This window comes from Aquila chrysaetos, chromosome 12 (genome assembly GCF_900496995.4).
Source record: "Aquila chrysaetos chrysaetos chromosome 12, bAquChr1.4, whole genome shotgun sequence".
Classification (NCBI taxonomy): domain Eukaryota; kingdom Metazoa; phylum Chordata; class Aves; order Accipitriformes; family Accipitridae; genus Aquila; species Aquila chrysaetos.
The window spans coordinates 23,736,527-23,759,066 of NC_044015.1; the positions used below are offsets into that span (position 1 = coordinate 23,736,527).

The 22,540-nt window shown below is 37.5% G+C and overlaps 2 protein-coding genes across 10 annotated transcripts in view; one reads left to right on the plus strand and one right to left on the minus strand.

The window, feature by feature from the left end:
* BCAR3 (BCAR3 adaptor protein, NSP family member) overlaps positions 1–5,747 on the plus strand; it is a 113,257-nt gene extending 107,510 nt beyond the window's left edge. For all 5 annotated transcript variants that reach the window (XM_030034266.2, XM_030034265.1, XM_030034267.2 and 2 more), the window contains 6 exons: positions 1,517–1,632; positions 2,500–2,671; positions 2,850–2,973; positions 3,803–4,015; positions 4,819–4,985; positions 5,467–5,747. In XM_030034266.2, the coding sequence (XP_029890126.1) occupies positions 1,517–1,632; positions 2,500–2,671; positions 2,850–2,973; positions 3,803–4,015; positions 4,819–4,985; positions 5,467–5,493 (819 nt within the window). In that variant the 3' untranslated portion in view covers positions 5,494–5,747. The remainder of the gene's footprint in view (positions 1–1,516; positions 1,633–2,499; positions 2,672–2,849; positions 2,974–3,802; positions 4,016–4,818; positions 4,986–5,466) is intronic.
* Positions 5,748–6,168: 421 nt separating this feature from the next.
* FNBP1L (formin binding protein 1 like) overlaps positions 6,169–22,540 on the minus strand; it is a 61,671-nt gene continuing 45,299 nt past the window's right edge. For 2 of the 5 annotated variants that reach the window (XM_030034274.1, XM_030034271.1), the window contains exons 8-16: positions 21,825–21,971; positions 19,880–20,083; positions 17,316–17,474; positions 14,071–14,085; positions 12,003–12,112; positions 11,242–11,374; positions 10,684–10,778; positions 10,031–10,179; positions 6,169–9,643 (exon numbers count right to left, since the gene is read on the minus strand). In XM_030034274.1, coding sequence (XP_029890134.1) covers positions 9,465–9,643; positions 10,031–10,179; positions 10,684–10,778; positions 11,242–11,374; positions 12,003–12,112; positions 14,071–14,085; positions 17,316–17,474; positions 19,880–20,083; positions 21,825–21,971 — 1,191 coding nt within the window. In that variant the 3' untranslated portion in view covers positions 6,169–9,464. The remainder of the gene's footprint in view (positions 9,644–10,030; positions 10,180–10,683; positions 10,779–11,241; positions 11,375–12,002; positions 12,113–14,070; positions 14,086–17,315; positions 17,475–19,879; positions 20,084–21,824; positions 21,972–22,540) is intronic. The other 3 variants (XM_030034270.2, XM_030034272.2, XM_030034273.2) reach the window with 3 other exon arrangements.

A 22,540-nucleotide genomic window follows, 5' to 3' on the forward strand; every position in this document is an offset into this window, starting at 1 on the left:
GAGTAGTAACAGCATTCTCTAACATTTTAGTTCCAAAATTCACCTTTTCCTCCTTTAACCTAGTAACAATAACCAGAATGACTTTTAATATATTGTTAAAGAGTATGTTGCTTGAAGGCATAGGATATGCATGCCTTAGAGAAGTAGTGAGGGGTTTTATATATATATTATATTCAGTGAGCTCATTATTAGCCTCCTGATTTTAAATCCTATAAACTTTGGAATGGGGCCAAGGAAACTGGCCTGCTGGAAGTGTGGGAGCCTGTACAATGAATTAGGAGTCACTGGAGTGTTTTACAGAAACAGATTTTTGGATTTTGGAGCAGGAACAGTGACTAGCTAGGACATGTAGAGAAGTCTATTTTAATCTTCATCTCACAGTGCTGAGAGCCAATGACTGTCATTTATTGGTAACTTGTTGCATACTACTGCACGGCTTAGAACTGCGTGATACAATGAGATTGGCATGTGAACTTGGCCAGAATAAATGCTTTGTGCTGAGATATGTGATAAGGCTGAAGTTCAGAGGTCTTCTCATGGCATCAGTAGCTCAGTTTGCCTTTTAAATAATGACATTTCTAATTATGAAAGAAGCACCCATATAGTAAGTGATGGAGTGAAATCTGCCACTTGCATGCCTGAGAGGGCTTTTTGTGACACAGGAGTAGAAATCACTGTGTCTCCAGGGGATTCATATCACTCCTGCATCTCTAGAAGTGAAACAGGTTTCTCTGCAGTGCTAGACTTTGTACCAGTGAGGCTTGTTGTGTAGCCCAGATTGCTTTCATCTTTTCATAACCAAGAAAGCCTGCTGATGGGTGTATCATGAAAGAGGAGGCAGGTTGGTTTGTAAATGTGTCGACATACAGGCCTTAAACCAGCAGATAATCTCACATTATCATAATAATGTGGTTTTGCTTGTAATTAGCATATATAATTGTTATTGATATAACCAGTAGCTAATACTGTATGTTTAAAAAGCAAAGACAAATTGGTGAGGGTGTTGGCTTTCACACACTGCCTTCATTAGGCACTCAATATTCAGTGTCCTCCTTAAAGTCCTTTTATTAATGAATCCTTCTGAGGACCCTGTGGTGTTATCCAAAAACATCCTGAGCAGTCGTCTTTTTAGAAATGAAGGTGGCGAAGTAAATGTGTACATCTTTAAGGCCAAAGAGCAGTGCCACCCTGACAAGGAAGAGGCCAAGAGAGCACCACATTCCTTGGAGCTTGCATATGAATCTCCTTCTGCAAGTAGAGGATGGAAGTTTGATAAAGCATTTTGGTCACACCTTTTATATGTTTTCTGATGGCTGAATCATGCAAAAAATATTTTATTGGTCTTTTTGTGTAAGGTAATGAATGTGCACGTTAAGTTTTTCTTAGATGGCTGTATTCTAGTGTTGCACGCTGTGCACTTAACTCCATATGCCCTGCACTAACCTGGAGGACTTCTACATGGCTAGGCTAAGTTAGTTAGTTTCAAAATTCATGCACAGATTTTTGCACTTGACAGGTGGCAAGGATACTAGACGTTTCTGAAGAGATGAGGAGGATTATGGGAGTGAACTCTGGTCTTGAACTGATTACCTTGCCTTATGGACATCAACTGCGCCTTGACCTAATTGAAAGGTAAATGTTCCTGTTACTCATTTCCAGGGCAGATGGCCAGAAGATCAGAGCATTGCTACATTGTACTCTACATCTCCTCAGAGAATGCTCTCCTGCACGTTTTCTGAATTCATGTGTACAGACAGAGGATAATTTAGTGAGATGGCATATGACTTTTTTTTGCATACGAAAAATTCCTTAACATCATGGGGCAACTCCATACATGTAATACAGGGAAAGGGGAATTCTATTGAAAGCAGGGTCCTCAGAGCTGCTGACACTCTCAGCTCTCCTTCAAGAGCTCAGGTAAACTAAAGTTCAGGGGACCTATAATCTAGCCGAGCATGTGTTTGTGGAAGAGACTGAAGGCAGTAGCCTTCTGCAACTGGGGAAGAGGCTAGAGGATCTAGTAAAGTAAAAAATGATCAGCAAAGCTTTCTGTAAAACCTCTGTACAAGTTCTGGGGAACAATTAGGGTTTTTTCTATCCCTGATCTAGCTTTTCTACTTCTCTGATTCAGATTGCAGTACTTTGGTTGCTGAAATTTAGGGGGAAGGTCCCAGGGTTTGAGTGTGGACGACAAAGGGAGTTGGGGTAATTTTCCCGAAAGTGTTCATTCATTCACTGCCTGAGCAGAATGTTGTATAGTAGGAATATATTAAAAAAATTTATTGAATTTGTTAAAACACAAATTCAAAGCCAACGTGTATATATATTCCATATAATGGCATTACTGCTCTTGATACAAAGATGTTGTTGGCAAGTTTGCCGGGCACACTATCGTATTGAAATATACATTTGAATTGATTTTCTCTGAACACATGTACAGCATAATGTATTATTAATGTAATAATTTGTAACCAGTAGTATAAATTGTTTCACTTACAGGCACAATACCATGGCAATAGGAATAGCTGTGGATATTTTGGGTTGCACAGGAAATCTGGAAGATAGAGCAGCAACATTAAATAGGATCATCCAAGTTGCAGTGGAGCTGAAGGACTCGCTGGGGGATTTGTATGCATTTTCTGCCATTATGAAAGCACTGGAAATGCCACAGGTAAAAATCTGTTTCCTTTATGTTCCAAAGCATGGAGTTGTTCGATGGTTTATTTAACTTATGCAATTTCTTCAAGACTAGAGAGATCATCAGGACAGAAACTTTGTCACTAGCAGTGTACTTTTCCAGTGAATTCCTACAGAATCAATAATGGGTATTCTTTACTTTATATGAACAGGTCACTAGGTTAGAACAAACCTGGACCTCTCTAAGACATCATTATACCCAGACTGCCATTATGTATGAAAAACAGCTGAAGCCATTTAGCAAAGCTTTGCATGAAGGACAAGAGGAGTGGAATAGTGAGTATGAGTTTCTATTTAGCCTTTTAACTCTCCCACTACTGGCTTCCTGTGTAGGGAGACGAGGCAGCTGCTGTTTTGATAGCTGTGCATCGTATGTTAAAATGTCTATGTGAACTTGTATAATGCAGTGTAAGACAATGAAATAGAAGTATGTGCTTGTGTGCATGTATGTACCCATGCAGAATGTAACAAACATTCTGCCCAAACCCACGCTCCCTCTTTGTGAGCGGAAACTGAAACACTGTGCCTCATCTTGCCTCAAAGACAGGAAAAAATCTCCTTCTTCCTCAGACAAGAGTTACTTGTGACAAATTTTGCTTTTTATTTGCTTTGCCTATTGCATCAGAGGATGAATCCTCAAATGCAAAGAATGGGTTCGTCAGACAATTCCTCTGATCACATCAGGTGCTCCAGCCTCAGATTCTTTGCAGCTCTGGTCTCCAAAGGGGTGCAAGGTGGAGATAACATTTCTCTGAACATCTCACTGAGAATGGGTAAAGGAGGAAAACTTTTTAGCCTCACAGAATTTACTGGAATGACCCAGATTTTAAATGTGTTTAAAATCTCTGTGTGCTACTGTCTAGTAATTCAGCAGCACTTTCTCCTGTAGCAAATTCAGTCTTCCAACGCTAATTTGTCTTGGCCTTCTCCCCCAGTCAGTTCACTGGAACTGGTAGGAGAGGCGTATCTGAGGTAAGGTGTTAACTTGAAAGATGGAAGACAAAGAGTAGTTTACTTTGAAAAGAATACTGCAGTTACAATACCTTCTTCAATTAGCAGGTTTTATAATGTCTGATGATATGATTTGTTTGTTACTCTATCCCAGAGACTGTCAGTGCTCCACAGAACAATGTAACAGTGCCACTGCTGATGCCTCTCATTACCTTGATGGAGCGACAAGCTGTCGTTTTTGAAGGCATGGACCTGTGGGAAAGCAGTGACCAAAGCTGCGAAATAATGCTCAAGCACTTGGCCATAGCTCGTCAGATAGCACAGAATGCAGAAATGTACAGCTTGACTGCAGAACAGATGCTGGAAGGTAGGGAGCACTAGTAGGAGAAACTGCTGCATGTTAATAGAATGTGTGGGTTACATCTGAAGAATAAGGTCTGTCCCTAAGTGCCACTAAAAGTCAGTGCAAGAAACTCTTCTCCTCTTTCCTGGGAGCTGAGATAGTTGCAAATGTCCTGCAGGAAACTCAGTCTGAGGACAAGATCAATATTGTTTAAAAGCAGACAGTAAATTATTCATCGCTGTAGTTCTCTAGTAAGCAATAGAGCGTACATTTTTGCTAAGCATACTCATACTCAACTGAATAGAAGTACAGTAAGGACCAAGGATAACTTCCTGTCTTCTGTACAGTTTGAAATTCCTACTCTTGATTTTTGTGAATAAAACACCATCCATCGTAATAGGATTCTTTACAGCAGTGCAAGATGCAACACTTGACAGCTCGCAGCCAGAAAGCAGCAACATATTATAATGTGACTGACTTTGTGTTTTAAATTTGCAGTGAAAAAGTTGAGGGGAGGGAAATTTAAGTAGTTCTGCAGGCAGCATGTATACATCAGTAATTATATTTGCGGTCAGGCTATAATGACAATTCTAGACCATTAGAATTGAGCAAAAAGGATAGCATGTCCCTAGAGCCATTTGTGTGCTACTGGAATGTCACAAATGGAAAGGATTTTCACTGTTTTACTAGCTTGTTAAAATCATTGTGCAAAAGGAACCAGCACACTAAAGCTTATCTTATTAGGAGGGAATACAGTTTAAAGGCCATTTCTTCTGAATAAAAAACTTGCCTGATGGCGATATTGTGGGATTCTTTTTACTTACTAGGTTTCCAGCCCGATGAAGAGATGAGTGAAATCTTCAAGACAGAATTTCAAATGAGATTGCTCTGGGGCAGCAAAGGAGCACAAGTTAATCAAAACGAAAGATACGAGAAATTCAGCCAGATTTTAACTGCACTTTCCCGAAAACTGGAACCTCCTCCAGTGAAGCAGGTGGATCAATTAAGTATATAAGACTCTGTAACCACTATTTAAATGATATACTTGAAATAACCTTAGTTTTCTTTTGGTGATTTGATACTGCACAAACTTCTTGCATTTCACAACGTTTAGAATTTTTAACTGCACAATGCACACTTGCTTTAAAACTACTGATTTCTAAACAAATTATTTATTTACTGTGTCACCAAGTCATTTAGTGATCCTTTTAAACAGTTAGGTTATCCCTGTAAGATAGTCTTACAGCTTTCTGTATTTCCCCAGAGTTGCAATGTTTTGATAACGCCTCAGAGTAAGGGCACTGGCATCTTAATATTAAAATGAAGCAAATAAATAGTGTAAATAAAATGATAGATTAAGTATGTGACTTTGCAGAAAATTTGTTGTATAATATTCCTTTAATGAATATGAAACACTGTACATAGAATTGTGAATTAAAGTGTATCTTCATGCAAAATAATTTGCATATTTGCAGGTTGCAGAAACGATCCTTTATCTGTGACCACAACAGAAGGCTCAAGTATCACTGTACCTTTGAAAGTAGAAAATTAATTGTGTATGTGTTGGGACATCTTACTTTTTAAGACAGCATCTGTAGTACTTTTTGGCTTTTGCTGGAGCCTGCACAACAGCTATGCTGCCAGGAATGAATGATGAAATTGCAAGAACAAACAATCCAGATAATTAAAATGCTTTCAGATATGAGTAAATGTGGGTGTATGTATATATTAAACTTGCTTCATTTACTGAGGTGAATCACTTGGGTAAGTAGTATTTTTTTTTTTTTTCCTTGGATGAAGGCAAAGCATAAGCTGTTAGCACTTTTCTTAGGAAATCAGCATACACGGTGTTTATATAAAGAGTGCTTTAGCAGCACATTCCACTTTGTCACAAATAGAATTGGTGTATAAGCATTATCCTCAGAAGTTGTATAAATATTTAAGCAAGAACTATGGTTAGAGCTGCATGTGCTGCTTGTCCCTAAGCCTATCTCTGGAGTGAGATGTTACAGCATTTGAAAGTATCTGAGTAGGCCAACAAAACCAACACCAAAATGGTGTCATCTGTTCCCCCATCTACAATCACAGCAGAGGTTCTACCACCATAACAAGAGGTTACAGACCTCATGCTGAAAGTCTCCCTGTCCCTTCTAACAGAAAAGAAACAGGGAAGCTAATTACTTAGACCATGAAAAGATTTTTTTTATTCCATGAAAATATTCTCAACAGAGAACACTATTTTTAAACAAAGCATTTAACATTTAGGAAATCAACATGTGCACAGAAAAGGATTAAAAATTACTGGAAAATGTAAGATTCTTTAAGACAACTCACGTTCAGAATTTTAGAATGATTTATAACTAGCTGTGCAACTACAAATGTTTTTTTCCTATGTTTAATAACCCTCATACAAGTTGCACTATCCCTCATGAAAGCAACCTGCCTCCAAAGGAAGCAAATCCTGGTTTTAGAAAAACAAACAGTAGCGTGAAAAGAACATTTAGTCCTTTACCAGGAAGTGTTATTACTGACCTGCAAGGCTGTTAGCCAGGCAAACCACAGGCCCTTTAGCAGAAAATACACAGATCACATTTCCTCCTTTTCTCTAACTTTAAAATAAAAAAGCACTAAATTTAAAAAATAAGAAAACCAAAACCCCCAAAATACCAACAAACTCCCAAACCCAAAAAACTACCTAAGTAGTTTTGTCAGTATTGAGTAATGTCACATTATTATATAAATAACCCTGTATACAAGCTCCAAAAATCTAAACTTTAGAGTTTAATAGCCCCCATAATACACTAGGTCAAGCTGTGTAATAGTGGTGTACATAACAAAAGGAATAAACCTCTACACAAGTCACTCAAATTCAGTTTTACTGGTAGTACAGTTCCTAATAACACTGAAATTAAAAAGAATCCAGCACTGCTGCATCCAAATATTGCTTCAGACCCCAGAAAAACAGGATGTTTTGATTATTATTTCATTTCCCAAAACAGCAGGTGGCTGGGTTGACAAGCTTGCTTTGATACAAGTATCCCTCCCCCCAACATCTCTAGTCTAATTCTTATCACCCTAATAAATCAGATATTATGTATTTATTAATAGAACCACAAATGGGAGGCAAGACAACATAAGCTATAGGGGCACTGCAGACAACTATATTTACACGTATAAACATATCCAAATTTCAATTGTTTACAAGTAAAAGTGCACATAGATCATTACGAAGTATCACGCAAATTTCAACTGGTCCATACAATGAAGCATCACCTGGAAATGGACTAGCACTGTAGTAATTAAAATTGGAACTTCATAGTGAAAACTAAAAGACAGTTTCCGTAAAAATATTTAAAAAAAATATTAAAGTTAAATGAGGAGATATGCGTTTCAATGTATAAAATTCATGATGCACCACGTATCCAGTAAAGTAGAGCTCTAGAAAACACCTACCGTGGCTACCTCAGCAGCTGCAGCACTGTGAAAAGAGCTGAGACACAAAGCCCTTTGTGGGATACTGTAAGTGGTAGTGTTGGCAAACAACAGATTTAGGCACTCTAGTTTAAGGCAGCATTTGAATGGCAAGTGGTTGACTTCTGAAAACAGTCATTAGCTTGCAGCGGTGAATCAATCTGGTGGTGTTCCAGGTTTTCAGTGCTCACAACAGGTTACTGAAGTGCTGAAGGTGGACCACAGTTCTAGGAGTTTCTCTCAGTTGCATTGTAGGCTAGAGCCGAGATGTATTATTATTTCCCCAAATCAACACAAACACATTACAGTCTCTTATCAGTTATGCCAAAAACTGGAATGTAATGATGGTTGCAGTGGTATAGTTATAGCAGCATACATGGATACTGGGATGAAACTCTAGGGCTGAAGATATTTAAAGAAAATGATTTGTTACAAAATAAGACAAGCAATGACAGCAAGGTGTTATGCAGACATGCCTGACTGCCCTAGGCATGCAGGAGGAGGTTAACGGCGAGCATGGAGGTGGCACAGGCAGACTGGTAACTGGCATTTGGTTCTAAATGACTGCCAATTAAAATGAGTTGGAAAAGAGCATAACTGAGATAACCAAAACATAGCACAAGCTAAAATATAGTTTGTGCATCTGGGACAACCTAGGACAATGAAAATAAAGCAACTGTAGGAGCAGTAGCCTTTTTACTCTGGTAGTGGAACTCTATTTTCCTGCACAAATTGAAGAATTTGTAATACATCCTTACCTATGTATGGAGATGCTAAGATGTTAGTGACTAAATGTATGTCTGCATGCATTCATGCAACTAGCTTTTCCCCTTGGGCCTCCCAGTCTAGTACCCCACCCCCCCCCCCCCCCCCACCCCAGCAGCTGCATGTAACCTCCTTCAAGATCTCGCCCATTTTCTCAGAAACCCGCTTCAGGAACCTGCAGTCCAAGAGGAAAAAGAAAAGAACAAAGTTACTGAAGGCCTTTAGAAGACAGAGAAGCGTGCTCAGTTCTAACAGGCCATTCTCAGTGGCTATGCATTAGCCTTATACTTAATTCCACAAAGTCTCATTAGAAATACAAGCCACAGCTTTTAGATTAGCTTCCACCCCCCCCCTCCCCTGCCTAGTAATCAAGTAGTGCAATGCAGTTTCCAATCCTCAGTGATTTAACAGTGAGGGGAATTACTGCACATTTAAGACCTTGATTTCACACTAAACATCATGCAATTCAAAGACTTAGCTTACAGGCACAGATTAAGAATATAAAATCATTCCCTTTTCAGGAGCGGAGAGAGGTTTCAGTGAGACATCAAGCATTACATGTGGTCTCTTTTTTTTTTTGTTGTTCAAGGTATCTAGAGTTAAAACAATGATGTTGTGTCCAATACACAATATTCTACATTACAAGTACTGAAAAGGAAGGAGAGAGGCAGGTCAGTGGACTTTCTGTCCTTCTTAATCATAATGTTTTTTCCTGAGTATTTTTGTTGAGCTTTCAGAATCAGAAAACATTTTCCTGTTTAAGAAGTGAAAGCTGCCAAGTATTTGCTAAGGAAGGAAATTAATAATTTTTAGTAAGTGAGTTCAGTTAGCTATTAGAGGAAAAAACCTCTGTTTAAGCATATAGTTTAAGTCATAAAACTGGGAACAGTAAATCTTAAGAGATCTTTAAAACCTACATAATATTTCAGTTCTCTATAAAAACAAAGTATTGTGTAGAACAAGCAGGAATCCTGGTCTTTTTCAGTTTAATAGCTGAAGTGGATTTAGTGCTTTGTAAAGCAGGAACACTATGATCAGTTAAAGCAGAAGACATTGGTCAAAATTACAGACCCATGTAAGATGCGTAATTTAATGTGGTCACCTCTGAAAAAAACTGTAGCAAACTCACACTGCAAACGACTTCTGATATTCTAATGCTTTCCATCAACCTGTGCAACTTACTATTTTTCTACTATTCTCCCTGGGGAATGCACAACTGAAAGCTGCCAGTTTACTGTTAGATATAGGTTACTGCACCTTTGCTGTTTTTCTCTAGCGTTACATCTATATATGATGTTGGCACATAGCCTTCCTCTCCATTATGTCTTCGAGCTCTTGTCCACCCATCGCCTTTGTCCTCCTCAATAATGTACAAAATTTCCCCCTCTTTCATTGCTAGAGTGCCTTCATTATGACCTGGGAAAAACAAGAGGCAAAGAAGTCTCAGTGTTCAGACAGAATTTCAAGTCACCATTCTCCCAGGGCATAGTTTCCAGATTATATATAAACAGGAAGAACCAAAAATCTGTGCAAGAGAACATATGGTCACACAGGCTTACAGACAAAAACCTAGTCCAATTTGTAAAGCTGAGTATTTGCCAATAGCTGTGTTACTATTTATCTTAAAACAGCACAAAAGTACTGCTTGTGAATTAAAGTGATTTATAAAATATTTCTACTGATCTTATAAGCAACTGGTTGCTCATACGGTTCATTTACTTTACATCATTTTACTTGTCTTCTCTATAACAAATAATCCATGCCTTATAGTCAAGGAATTATAGTGCATGTTGTTAACCTTACCATCAAATGGATATATGGCCTTGCAATGTCCTATAGCAGGTAATGGATCATCATCTTCAAACTCATCATCAAATTCATTCGGATGTGCATGTTGCTGCGGTGGGCCTCGAACTTCCTGATTTGCATCATCCGTGTAACTCCCTTCAGGGCTATAATGCAGTGATTGGAGTGTCAGGACTCTGAACAGAGTTCTTGGCTCTAAAACTCAGAACATATGTGCATCACAGAAAGGGCAGACCATGGATAGTGCTCTGGGAATGCCTGTTAGCAGTTTTTGTATTTACTGCTGGAGGTGATTTTCTGAAAATACCAATCTAAACAAGGCTTGGACTGAATTCTGCTACAAAACCAAACATAAATTTGACATACCTGTCTCTACAGAACATGGAAATCTGGTAAGCCTTATGCAATGGAGTAAGATAGCTTTAAAACGCACTGCTAGTTAATGAGTGGGTGTTTTGATTAGACTCACTCTTTTTTTATGTTACCATAATGACATGAAGTGACCTGTAGAATTCAGAACCAGTAAGCTTTTCCTTTAGAAGGACATGAACTTTCAGAGGATAAGTAACAACCATCACCTACTGTTAACTATCAAAGAGATGTACTGATTCTAGCATATGACATAAAAGTGATAGAGATAGAATAGTGACCTCTCTCTGCCCTGTGTTACAAGGTGGTTGATATCACTGCTGTGCCGCCTGTCACTTCTGGCTGCTACTTTACCTTCAACTTCAGAGAGCCAGGCCTTGGGGAAAAAAGACAAATACTGGTGTCAAAGAAAACTTGATTCTGAACCAACAAATACCATTTAACAAATGCACTTTACTGCATACAGTTTACTTGTCAGTACACAGCCACATAGAGACTACATTCACGTGTCAAGTCTTGTAATTACTTCACATGAAGCATGAACCTATCCCTTCCATACTAGTCTTAAGGAAAAAACATAATCTTTAATCACATATGAATTTCAGAATAAGTGATTAATAAGAAATTCTTCTAAACAGCTTGCAATTTGAATAATATACATCCTTACTCTAACTAGATGAACGTACTTAAAAATATGGTACCCCACAAAAAATTGCATCAGGAACGCTTTCTTAAATCAAGATTAATAGTTTTTCTGGGTGCTCTGTTTATAACCCATAAGGCAAACTACAATTTTACCACTCATTTACATTTTCCAAGGAATTGTTTGAGAGTCTAACCTCATTCTTGTGTATTTCCATCCGAAGACGGTCCATGTTGCTCATCGTCTCAGTTAATTTTGGTTGCAAACTGCCTGGATCACCCATCTGGGGATTTTTTTCATAAACATCCTTCATCTTGATGAGGGCATCTCTAAAAACATACAAAACCCAGCAATAATTGTAAAAATTACATACATCAGTACTGATTCATTGAAGCTAAAATAATGTTTACGTGTATGAGATCCTGACCTATGATTAGATACTAAGCAGACATGAGGAACTGCTGCTCCCCACATCACACCTAAATCCTTTTCCCATTCTGTCATCTTAGCACTTTGCCTGCCTTCCTTGTGTTGTGCACAGGCACACAAGGACTCCCAACTGTCGACTCTTCTCTATCCAGTCTAAATACTGTTTCCCATATTGTTTGTTATATACAATTTCCTAAATATTAATAATGTTCTGTTCTTAATGCACTAAGTTGCACCCCTCTTGCTCAACAGACCTACACACTGATAATTTTTTTTTTTAATGCATGCTTTTAGATCTAATGCTTCCTATTGCAACATTAGGATCAAAATGTGTATTAGAGTAAAGCAGAAGGAAGCAATGCTAACAGAACCTACATACAATAAACCATGAACTAAAGAAAATGCTTTGTAATAGCCTGGACTAGTATATTCTCTCCTAGCTTCTGAGCACTGTTGACTTAGGTAGAGGACTTCAAAAGAAACAGACATAGAGAGAACCATGACAAAAACTCAAAAAAATGCATTCACTTTTGGTCTGTTTCCTTCTGTAGTTCTCTGTTAAGTTCATCGATTCTCTGTTGCAGTTTCTTGCGTCTTTGTTCTGGAGGGAGATGGCTGAAGTCTTCTAGTGCAGGGCCCTGCAAGTAGAAATACTATTAAACAAGTAACATGCACATATCTGGACAGCTGAACTGACATACCCACACACGGACAGTGTTCACTGGAAGCAGGATGGGCCGCCTTAAAAACTCTACTTGACATACAGCTCTATAAAAGACCGCAACAGAATAAATGCACGTTCTTGCTGCCAGATCATAGTCATTCATTGGATGTTCTTTCTGCCTTCTGTAACAGTTGGCTCATAGATGTAATTCAAAATTTGTAGACTTAATTATTTTTCTGAAAAGCTGAGCCATGTACTTCCTATTACATCCACTGCACTTAAAGCAGATTTAGAAAGGACAGAATTAATTACTACAGAGTAATTTCAGTCAGAACAAAAATCTAAGATGTGTTAATACACATATGATTGATTCTTTCTCTGGAGCCTGTGTTCTACAGTGATTTGGATGCTATCGAAAGAAAAATACTGTATTTTGGATCTTCATTCCTAAGTAGTATTATAGTTTTCTTCCGGAAGTTCAGCAATCTTGCTAGAAAACATATTAAAACTTAGAAAGTTCTGAGGCATTTTAACCTCAAGGAAAACTAGTTCACAGAGCACAGAAAAAGCCTTTATAACATCAAAATTTTGACTGAAATTTGTTAGTCCGAATCAAAACTTGCTCAAATATTCCAAGTTACCTTTTCATTATAAAAAATAATTTTTCAGGGAGGGAAAAAGCCTCTTTCTAAACTTTTTTTAGTTGTTTTTTTTTTTTAAAAACCAAAACCTTAGGACCACCTATTGTTATGAGCCCAAACCTGCAAAAGTTTGATTGCAAACTTGTGCCAAAATTATAAACAGGATGGAAGGACTTGGGTGGGAAAAGCATGGGAAGAGATTTTTATGTATCTTATGAGTTTGTTCTGAAAACTCTTCCCCTCAGGGTGACAGACACTGACAGTGTTAAGGAAACATGGTACACGTCTTAATAACAGAAAGTTAAGTTACATTATTTATGTCCTAGTTGCCTAAGAAAGTTGGCTTTAGCACAAGAAAGCCACTTGCCATTACAGTAACCCTCCATGGAGGCAAACCGAACTGGACAGCATTTCTTTTGTCAAGAAGAAACAAGACTGTCAAGATTGACACAAGCAGCCTTAGGCTCAGGTGCCAAGTTTCTAATACCCCCTCTTAGGATCCTCTTGCCCCTCAACTTCTTGGTTCTTTTGCACTTGTAAAATCATCATCTCATTGCTTTTTAAGAAGGGAATACAAGACACCATAAAAAGAGGGAAACCAAGATATGTTTCCAAAATAAAGCAGAAGTGTTTTCTTTCTGGAGGCAAAAAAATAATTAAAATCCTCACAGGTGCTTTTACGCACTACAGAGAAACAAAAAGACAATCACATCCCCTGTATCATTCTTTCTTACAGGTCAGTTAAAACCAGAGTATCCTACAGCAATAATCAGAAGAACAGAAGTCTTTTTGTGAATTTTTACTGATTTACACTGCAAAACAACAATATTCATCAAGGTGTGTTTTTTATTTCATGTAACAGCTTTCTAATATTCCTAAGCATAAAGGATCACCTCCCCTGTAATTTTTTGGTTAAATTCAAAAGAGTGAATTTTGCAGTATTCAGTATTTCTCCTTTACACAAGTTTTGTAGTCTTTTCATATACCTATTTTATGCTGCTTTAACAATTTTCCTGACAAAGAGAAATCACCCAGTATTTCCATCATGACCAACTCGTGAATACTGGTCAACCCTAAAATTCCAAAACCACAGATTCAGTTGCAGCCAGATCACAAGTCTAATTATCTTACATTAAGCATGGATGATTAAGAAGACTGTGTATATGAGTGGAAAATCTGGATGTATTTCAGCACCTGACTTAAAGCAGTTATGATATGGAAACACTTTCAAAAGATTACTTTCATGCTATCTTAGCAGAAGTACAGCAGACAGATCAGCACACGGGCTTACCATCTTCACCGACCACTGCACAGTTCATTTGAAAACAGAAAGAAACGGGAAATTATTCACATGCAACGACCAGTTATGAAAATGATTAATGCCTAACAATGTATCTTTAAAATATTACCAAAGGATTAAAATTTTAATTTCTATAAAATACATTTTACTATGAGCACAAGAAAAGCAAAATACAATAATCAGAAATGCACTTCTGCTTTAAGAATTACCAATTTCCTTATGAAATTCTAATACACAACTTCATTAAACTACTTTTGAATTTTAGTGTTTTGAGTAATTGCTAAAGAACTTCTATTGTAGGAGAAGAAACAAACACACAGCCAACATTGCACAAAATAGCAGAATTTGATGATGATGAAGGACTGGTCAGCCATATGCAAATCATTTGTTCATTATAGCTAACAATCCACTACCATCACTTTTACAAACTTAACTTTTACAATATATTTACTTTGTTACCACAGTAGAACTAAAATAAACAAAGATCTTTTTCAAGTTTAGAAGTTAGCAATTTTACTTTCTGAAAACAGCATTTGGGTGATTGCTGCTATCCTAGAAATGTTTTAGTCCAGATAAAAATAAAGACATTTAAAGAATTTATCCTTAGAGGAAGCAAATGAAACATGGGATGTCAGGTGTTGTGTCTTGGGTTTAACATTCACAGCATTTTGAAGATCTACCATGCTTGCAATGACTTTGGATAACCCTTTCCAGAGAAACACCAAGGAACCCAGAAGATATGTATCTCTGACCTCATTTATGACCTTCAGCAATTGTTAAGGCTGTTGATTGGGGCACACACACAAAATTAGAATTTCTAGCAATGAGGAAAGTAAAGCACCTTCAAAAATGGTACTTTGGTAGAAGCCTCAATAAAGTCCAAAGATGTAAAATGGCTATAGAATAAATGTCTTGTTCCCTCCTTTAGAGTCTTCCAAGAAAATACAAGTAAGGTTTACATATCACTGTTGATGATGCATCTGTTTATATATCAAGTGGCATGGAGCAAAGACCTCTCATAAGCACTATCACTATCTGGAAATGTTAAGATTTCAAAGGATAATAAGCAGCATGTAGTAGCAGTACTAATAAAGCAAGTTACACCTGCTTAGACTTAAAGACTTTTTTTCCAATAACCTGTTCTACAGCTACTGTTTGCTGCTGTCACTGTACATCACAATAAGAAAACCTAATGCGTGAAGCGCAGAATGAGGGCAGTATGGTTTTGTGATCTCCAGTGTCGAGTGAAATCTTGTACAGGGCACGTTAAACAACATAACCGGTACACTTACTGTCTGATATATGCCAACTCATGGTTAAATCTCGGTAGAAGCAGAATCAAATTAAATACCATTTAGTAGTTCTGCATGTCAGTACCACTTGGACATCATTTTCCAGGGACAAAACTGTGGAAAACAGCATCATGTTTTCCAACTAGCAACTATTAAGCCCTAAATCAAGATAAGCCCTGAATCAAGATATATTATAAAGATAAGACTGATCAATGAGATAAAAAATATCTATTGGAATTACAGTATACATTTAAGTTGAAAAGGCACTCAATATGTGATAATGTGATGTCTGTTAAAATGCTTGCAAGGAATTTCAAAATATATAAAAATTAAATGTTCATCCTGAAGGTTTACAGAGATTAACTCTTTAATATTGTGGGATACTTGAGTTAATCCAGATTTGTAGGATACTAGTGATCCTTGCCAATTTTATGGAATACTATTCTGTATTAAATTCATTCACTTTTACAACATGAACAATGAATTGTAAGAATAAAAAAATCAAATAAAAATATGGTTTCATTTTCCATTAGCATTCTGTAATTGTTAGATAATCTTTTGCTTCAGTAAGGGGTTCTAGAACTACTGATATTACAAGGTGTTGATTTGTGAGCCAGGAGTCAGTACATTTAGTGACCAACAAAAAGGAGGTGTAATCAAGACCTGTGCCATCTCAACAACTATCTAATCCAGCTAGTTCCTCACTGAGTACTAAAGACAGAACATTATCTTCATGAACAGAACAAACTGTAAGTGACTCCGAAGGGGAAAGGAAAAACTGTCCTCCAGGAATACTTAGAGGACTACAAGAATTTTCTAAAAAATGGTGGTGGTAGAAAGGGTATTTCCAAGATATCTGGGGGCCTGAAATAAGGTGCCACAACATGACTTAAAGAAAATAAGTTCCAAGTGTAACTCACTGCATTTCAGAATGACAGCAAGGGAGCCTCTAAATCATAACTTTACTGTACTGTGACATTGTTGTACTTTGATCTCCACATTATGTCAACAGTAGTCAACCATTCTTGATGCACATGAGATGACAAGTCAATATTGTTTTCAAATATCAGAAAATCATGAATTATATATAATCAATTGCATCCAATTATCTCATTATTTGGATCAATAAATATCATAAAACATACATAAACTGGGCAGCTTATGCTTTCACAACAGGAAAGTGCCAGTACATTTATCACTAGTACTATAAATGTTGCTAGGAAACCACTTAACATTTCCCTTTTATTATCTTCCAAACGAATTCTATTTGCAGAATATGCCACTGTAAATCAGTAGTTGAATTGATAAATCTCAGAAGGTGGCATTTGGTAGTAAATTTTCCAATAATTTTACCCAAAAGAACCTTGGACAAACAAGAACAATTTATTAATCAGAAAATGCATTGAAATTGTAATGGTTCAAAAATCAGTATTTCAAAATCTGCAAGCACCATGTGCTATAGCATTTGATGCACGAAAGAAATGAAATTTCTTCCTTCTTAGTTCAGCGTCTTGTAATCAACTATTATTTCAATTAAAAGTCAGCAAATAAGACATCTGATCTGTCAGATGTTTTTTGGGGTCACTATATACCCAATGATAAATTACTGCAAAAGTATGTTACATGATGGTAGGAAAACATTTGTGAATGTGAACAACAATGAAGAAAGGTATCAAACACATGCTGAGCACCCTCTTTATAACACCTTTCTTTTAGGCACAAGTATTTGGAATGCGATAAAGAGTACTTCTATTTTATTTTATTTTTAACCTGTTGGTAACTTCTGTATAATATGAAACAAAGTATCCTAAAAGTGACCATATAGCTGAAGTGTTACTTTTAACAAAGTCAGCCTTATAATGAGGGTGAAGAGCATTAGAAAAGCCACATCACAAACACACTGTTCACAGCCCATCATGCATTTCAACTTGTTATCAAACTTACCCCTCTTTTGAGGCTTCTGAAAGAAGGAATTCTGGGCTTCCCTGTTTTTATGTCACTCATGCAATAATGCACTGGTTCAATGGAGAATATGGGATACTGGGACCCATTAGGAGTACTGGTTGTATATAAACTAGTAGGGGTTAGGGGTGGGGATTGTGGCTAATGTGGAAATAAAGAAAGCAATAAATAAGCCAAATGTTCAAAGTGATTTTAAAATGAAAATTCTGTCTTACAAAAATAAAATTTCCATCCAACACAGAAACAGCTTGTAACGTTCCAGACACATTTACACTATAACTGTATTGGTTTTAAAAGGTTTCTGTCATGAACTAATCTTCAGAGTCACAAGTTGGTGCAGAGAATGAAGGAATATTCAAAAAGGCTTCAGACTCAACACTTCCGCAAGATCCCAAAGTTGCCTGTCTCTTTTCTTAAGAAAAAGGAAGTTCTGCTTGTCCCAACTTTAGTTACATCCATCCTGGAAGCTTGTGCATTCCTCCTCACTCTTTCTTCCTATATTTTGATGTACCCTACCCGCTAAGCTAAAATAGAAATATTAGGTACATCTCTGGAGAATGACTAAAACAAAAAGTATACTCAATCTCTGTAGTCAAGCTGGACTGACACAATGGCTGCATGGCGTTCTTAATCAATATCATGAGAACTTCCTCCACTTTCTTCCTCCCCTTTTTTCAAATTGCTTCTCATTTTTTGCATCTCATACCTCTGCTGCTTCCTCCCAGTTCGATTTTTCTGTACTATTTCCTCTGCTGCACAACTGATTCCCTTTCCAAAAAGACTTTTATGTCTTTGACAACATCAAAAAATAGGTAAATGCATATCTGGAAGTCAAGACCAGCCATAGTTTCAGCTAAATGAAGGCACAAAGGCCACCATGAATACCCCAGCTACAAGAAATCAGCATATTTTTTTATTATCTAATTTAAGAATATATTTTAAAACCTGTAAATAGTATTTGGAACTAAATATGTATCTCCTGATAAGTATTTTGCTCCCCGCTGCTGTTTTGTAGAGCTGCCCCTCCATCCTCCCCAAAAACAGGTGAAAAAAGGGGACATAATCTTCCATTTCCTCCAGGTCCTTAAGGAAGAGATGCATGTGTAGTATGTATACACATATATGTATCTGTGATTCCATACAGGAAACAGTAAGGCTGACGCTCTGAATGCTACATACAAAGTGAACAAACTGGGGAGAAGTAAGAGTAGGGCAAGTCCTGTCACCTTTCTTCAGCTGTCATCATACTAAGGAATTTCTTACAACTACAGTAAATGCCAAGGGCCAGATTGAAAAGCAGTGCAGATTTTCATAGCTTCCCTCTCCACAATTCTCTGAAAGACATCTTGTTGTCAAACTGGTAATCACGATCTGATTTGAGAACAGGCTGAATCTCACCCACCTCTGCAGCCAAATGCAATAAATATGCTAATACATTAATGCATTTAAACTATTATCAATCATTAATTATACTGCATGAAAAGTAAACAATCAGTTTTCATTTTAACACACAGCTGCAGTTACATAATGTACTGAGGAGGGAATAAAGAATCAGCTATATCCTTTCTTTCTGTAAATATCTGCTTTCCTGGAATACTATCAAGTGGAAAATAAATCCTATCGCTAACAAGGTCTAAGAATAGTTTACTATAATAAATGGCAGAAACTGACTTGGAGCATTAAAATAACCTCACAGAAACTTGTGGGAATCATTAAAATGACTCACTGATATGCTCCAATACTAAATAAAGAGCTAGCATAAAATTTAAATATGTATATGCTTCATTATTCATTTATATAGCTAATGCATGTATTGATAATATTTTTTGTTGATCCATGAAGGCATCTTGCACAGAAAGTGTTAATTGAAACTCATATAATAATACAAGAAAGGAGTAATTTCCCTGCTTTCAATTTTTTCTTTAGCATAGGAATATTTTTACCTAATTCATAGTAATATTTCTTCTGGGACATTTGCCTATATGGAGCTTCAACAGTATGTTTTATTAATGAGGTATTATAAATGTTAATGTTTTCAGACAAACCTCAGAAGTTTTCAAAACTAGCAGCAGGTATAATAAAAAAATCTATATAATACGCCTATATATAAACATCTACAAAATGTGACATTTAGAAAGGGGTTGGTTTTTGTAGTATAAAAGACAGATCTGAAGTCTGCCCGATTCCAAAGCATACTCCTCCTCCCCTTAGTTTTACATTCACAACACCTTTTCTGTGCAATTGCAGAAAGTCTTTACGGAAACTTAGAAATGTTACAGAAATGTGAAGCTACTTTCATCAAATAACTATGAAAAACATTCCCAAGCACAAATCACTAGAATAAAACTTCCCCCAGTGAGGACCTGATTTTTAATATGATAAGTATCCAACCCTTCTCAAACCTTCAGATCTCCTTACACATATTTTAAAAGACAGTGGCAGGCAAGGGGGGAAGGTTATTTTAAAATAAATAAATAAATTGCTGCTTCCATGCACTCTAGATCTTCACATTTTGATTTTCCAAATAGTAATTTCTTAATTGTTACCTTTGGCTTCTTTCCAAATAGCCACAGCTTTCCTTTAGCCTTGCCCACTGTAGTTTTTGAGTCAATTCTCATTCCTTCCTGCTTTGGTGTACTGATGGTTCCATCGGAGATAGTTCTGTAAATATTCTGACTGTAATCTTCAAATGGAAAATCTCCAGGAGGTTCAAAACCGGATTTGAAGCAGTCTATCACTAGCTGAGAGTCCTAAACATAGTACATTAAGGAGTTTAAAAAGCAAAACAAGCAAACCCGTGAAGAACCAGAGAAAGAAATATATGGAGACATAAATTTTCCCTTTAATTGCAGAGATGCACAGATGGGAAAGTGAGAGCGAGCTCAAAATGCATGCTTTTGCATAGATCGAGTTAAGATAATAGAATCATAGAATCATTTAGATTGGAAAAGACCTTCAAGATTGAGTCCAACCATCATCCATGCCCACTAAACCATGTTCTGGAGTATCCTGTCTACGCGCTTTTTGAATACCTCCAGGGATGGTGACTCAACCACTTCCCTGGGCAGCCTATTCCAATGTCTGACAACCCTCTCAGTAAAGAAATTTTTCCTAATATCTAACCTAAATCTCCCTTGCCACAACTTGAGGCCATTTCCTCTCATCCTATCTCCAGCCGCCTGACAGAAGAGACCAACACCCACCTCACTACAACCCCCTTTCAGGTAGTTGTAGAGAGCGATAAGGTCTCCCCTCAGCCTCCTCTTCTCCAGACTGAACAGCCCCAGTTCCCTCAGCCGCTCCTCATAAGACTTGTGCTCCAGGCCCCTCACCAACTTGGTTGCCCTCCTCTGAACACACTCCAGCACCTCAATGTCTTTCCTGTAGTGAGGGGCCCAAAACTGAACACCGTACTCGAGGTGCGGCCTCACCAGTGCCGAATACAGGGGAACAATCACCTCCCTGCTCCTGCTGGCCACACTATTTCTGATACAGGCCAGGATGCCGTTGGCTTCTTGGCCACCTGGGCACACTGCTGGCTCATATCCAGCCGGCTGTCAACCAGCACCCCCAGGTCTTTCTCTGCCGGGCAGCTTTCCAGCCACTCTGCCCCAAGCCTGCAGCGCTGCATGGGATTGCCATGACCGAAGTGCAGGACCCGGCACTTGGCCTTGTTGAACCTCATGCAATTGGCCTCAGCCCATCGATCCAGCCTGTCCAGATCCCTCTGTAGAGCCGCCTTACCCTCAAGCAGATCGACCCTGCCTCCCAACTTGGTGTCATCTGCAAACTTGCTGAGGGTGCACTCAATCCCCTCATCCAAATCATTGATAAAGATATTAAACAGAACGGGGCCCAACACCGAGCCCTGGGGAATACCACTTGTATGTTCTTTTTTCTCAGCAGTGTTACCATGAATGTAAATCAAAGCACACCCTGCTATTCAGAATCCAGCAAATACTCCAAACTTAAAACAGGACATGCTTTAGCGCCAAACTACTACTCCACTTTCCAATCCTTCAACATTAGCACTGAAATGAAGATAACACTAAGAAACTATATGTAGTAAGATATAAATAGGGAAGAACCCGTATTAGAAGTAATAAGAAAGAAGTGCCAATAGCTGCAATCAAACAGGACATAGAGTGATACCTTGTTAACACACTTTATATGATTTCATGCTACCTACCGGAGAAAATACCAACCATGTTGGTATTCTAGGATATTTCAGGATAACCAAAACAATGTGTCCAACATCACATACAGTGAGAAAGCGTCAAAGATCTTCAGATCACAAGAAAGCAATAAAACAGGAGGAGAACAGACACCGAAAGTGGAAGTGACCATTTAGGCTAAAACTGAAGTCACAACACTTTTCAAGCAGACAAATATTTGACAACAGAAAGATAAACGTACAGGGTCCCCTCTCCGCAGCTTCCATATCAGTTAAATTGCTCATGCACATTTAAAAAGTTGCCCAATTCTACTTACTCTATGTTCATCAACTGATTTTGCTGCAAGGATCATCCCTTCTAAACACTTAGAGATAATCGGAATAACCTTGCGCTCAGAGTCAGCAAAGCCTTTATAACATTCGCTAAGTTTGATAGTCCTTCTTTCATCCATTTCTTGAAGTTGCTGCAAGCACAAAGTAAGATAAAATAAAGCTTTTATTTGCAGATTTTTCCCTCGATCCTGATGTATGCAGTTACTGTGGTCACCACAGTATATTACAGAACTTCTGTGCTTTCCCAGTATTTTTATTTGCTTAATAAAACAGAACTTAATAATTAAGTTAAAAAAATCAAGTCCCTTCAGACATAGACTTAAGATGCCCAGAACACTAATTACGAAGAGTTGATACTTTCTGATTTTTAAAAATTACTTAAAGGACTGGACTTCCTTTTCATTATTCTTTTTTAAAGCACATGTACAGTGTCTACAGCCACCTATTTAGTTTCAAATACTTGTTTCATGCAAAAATGAAAACTACAGTAAAGAAATTTACTTATTTCTACATCTCCTCACTCTCTCCTAGTTCCAAATAATTTCTCTCTGGTGATAAATATCTCTATCTTGCTTTTATTTTTACACTTTCCAATAAAGACCAACGATTAAAAAAAATTAGGAAGAATTAGAAATATTAAAGTTATATGCTGTTAAGACATGCTCTCTGATTTGAAATACAAACCATTTCCTTTAGAAGT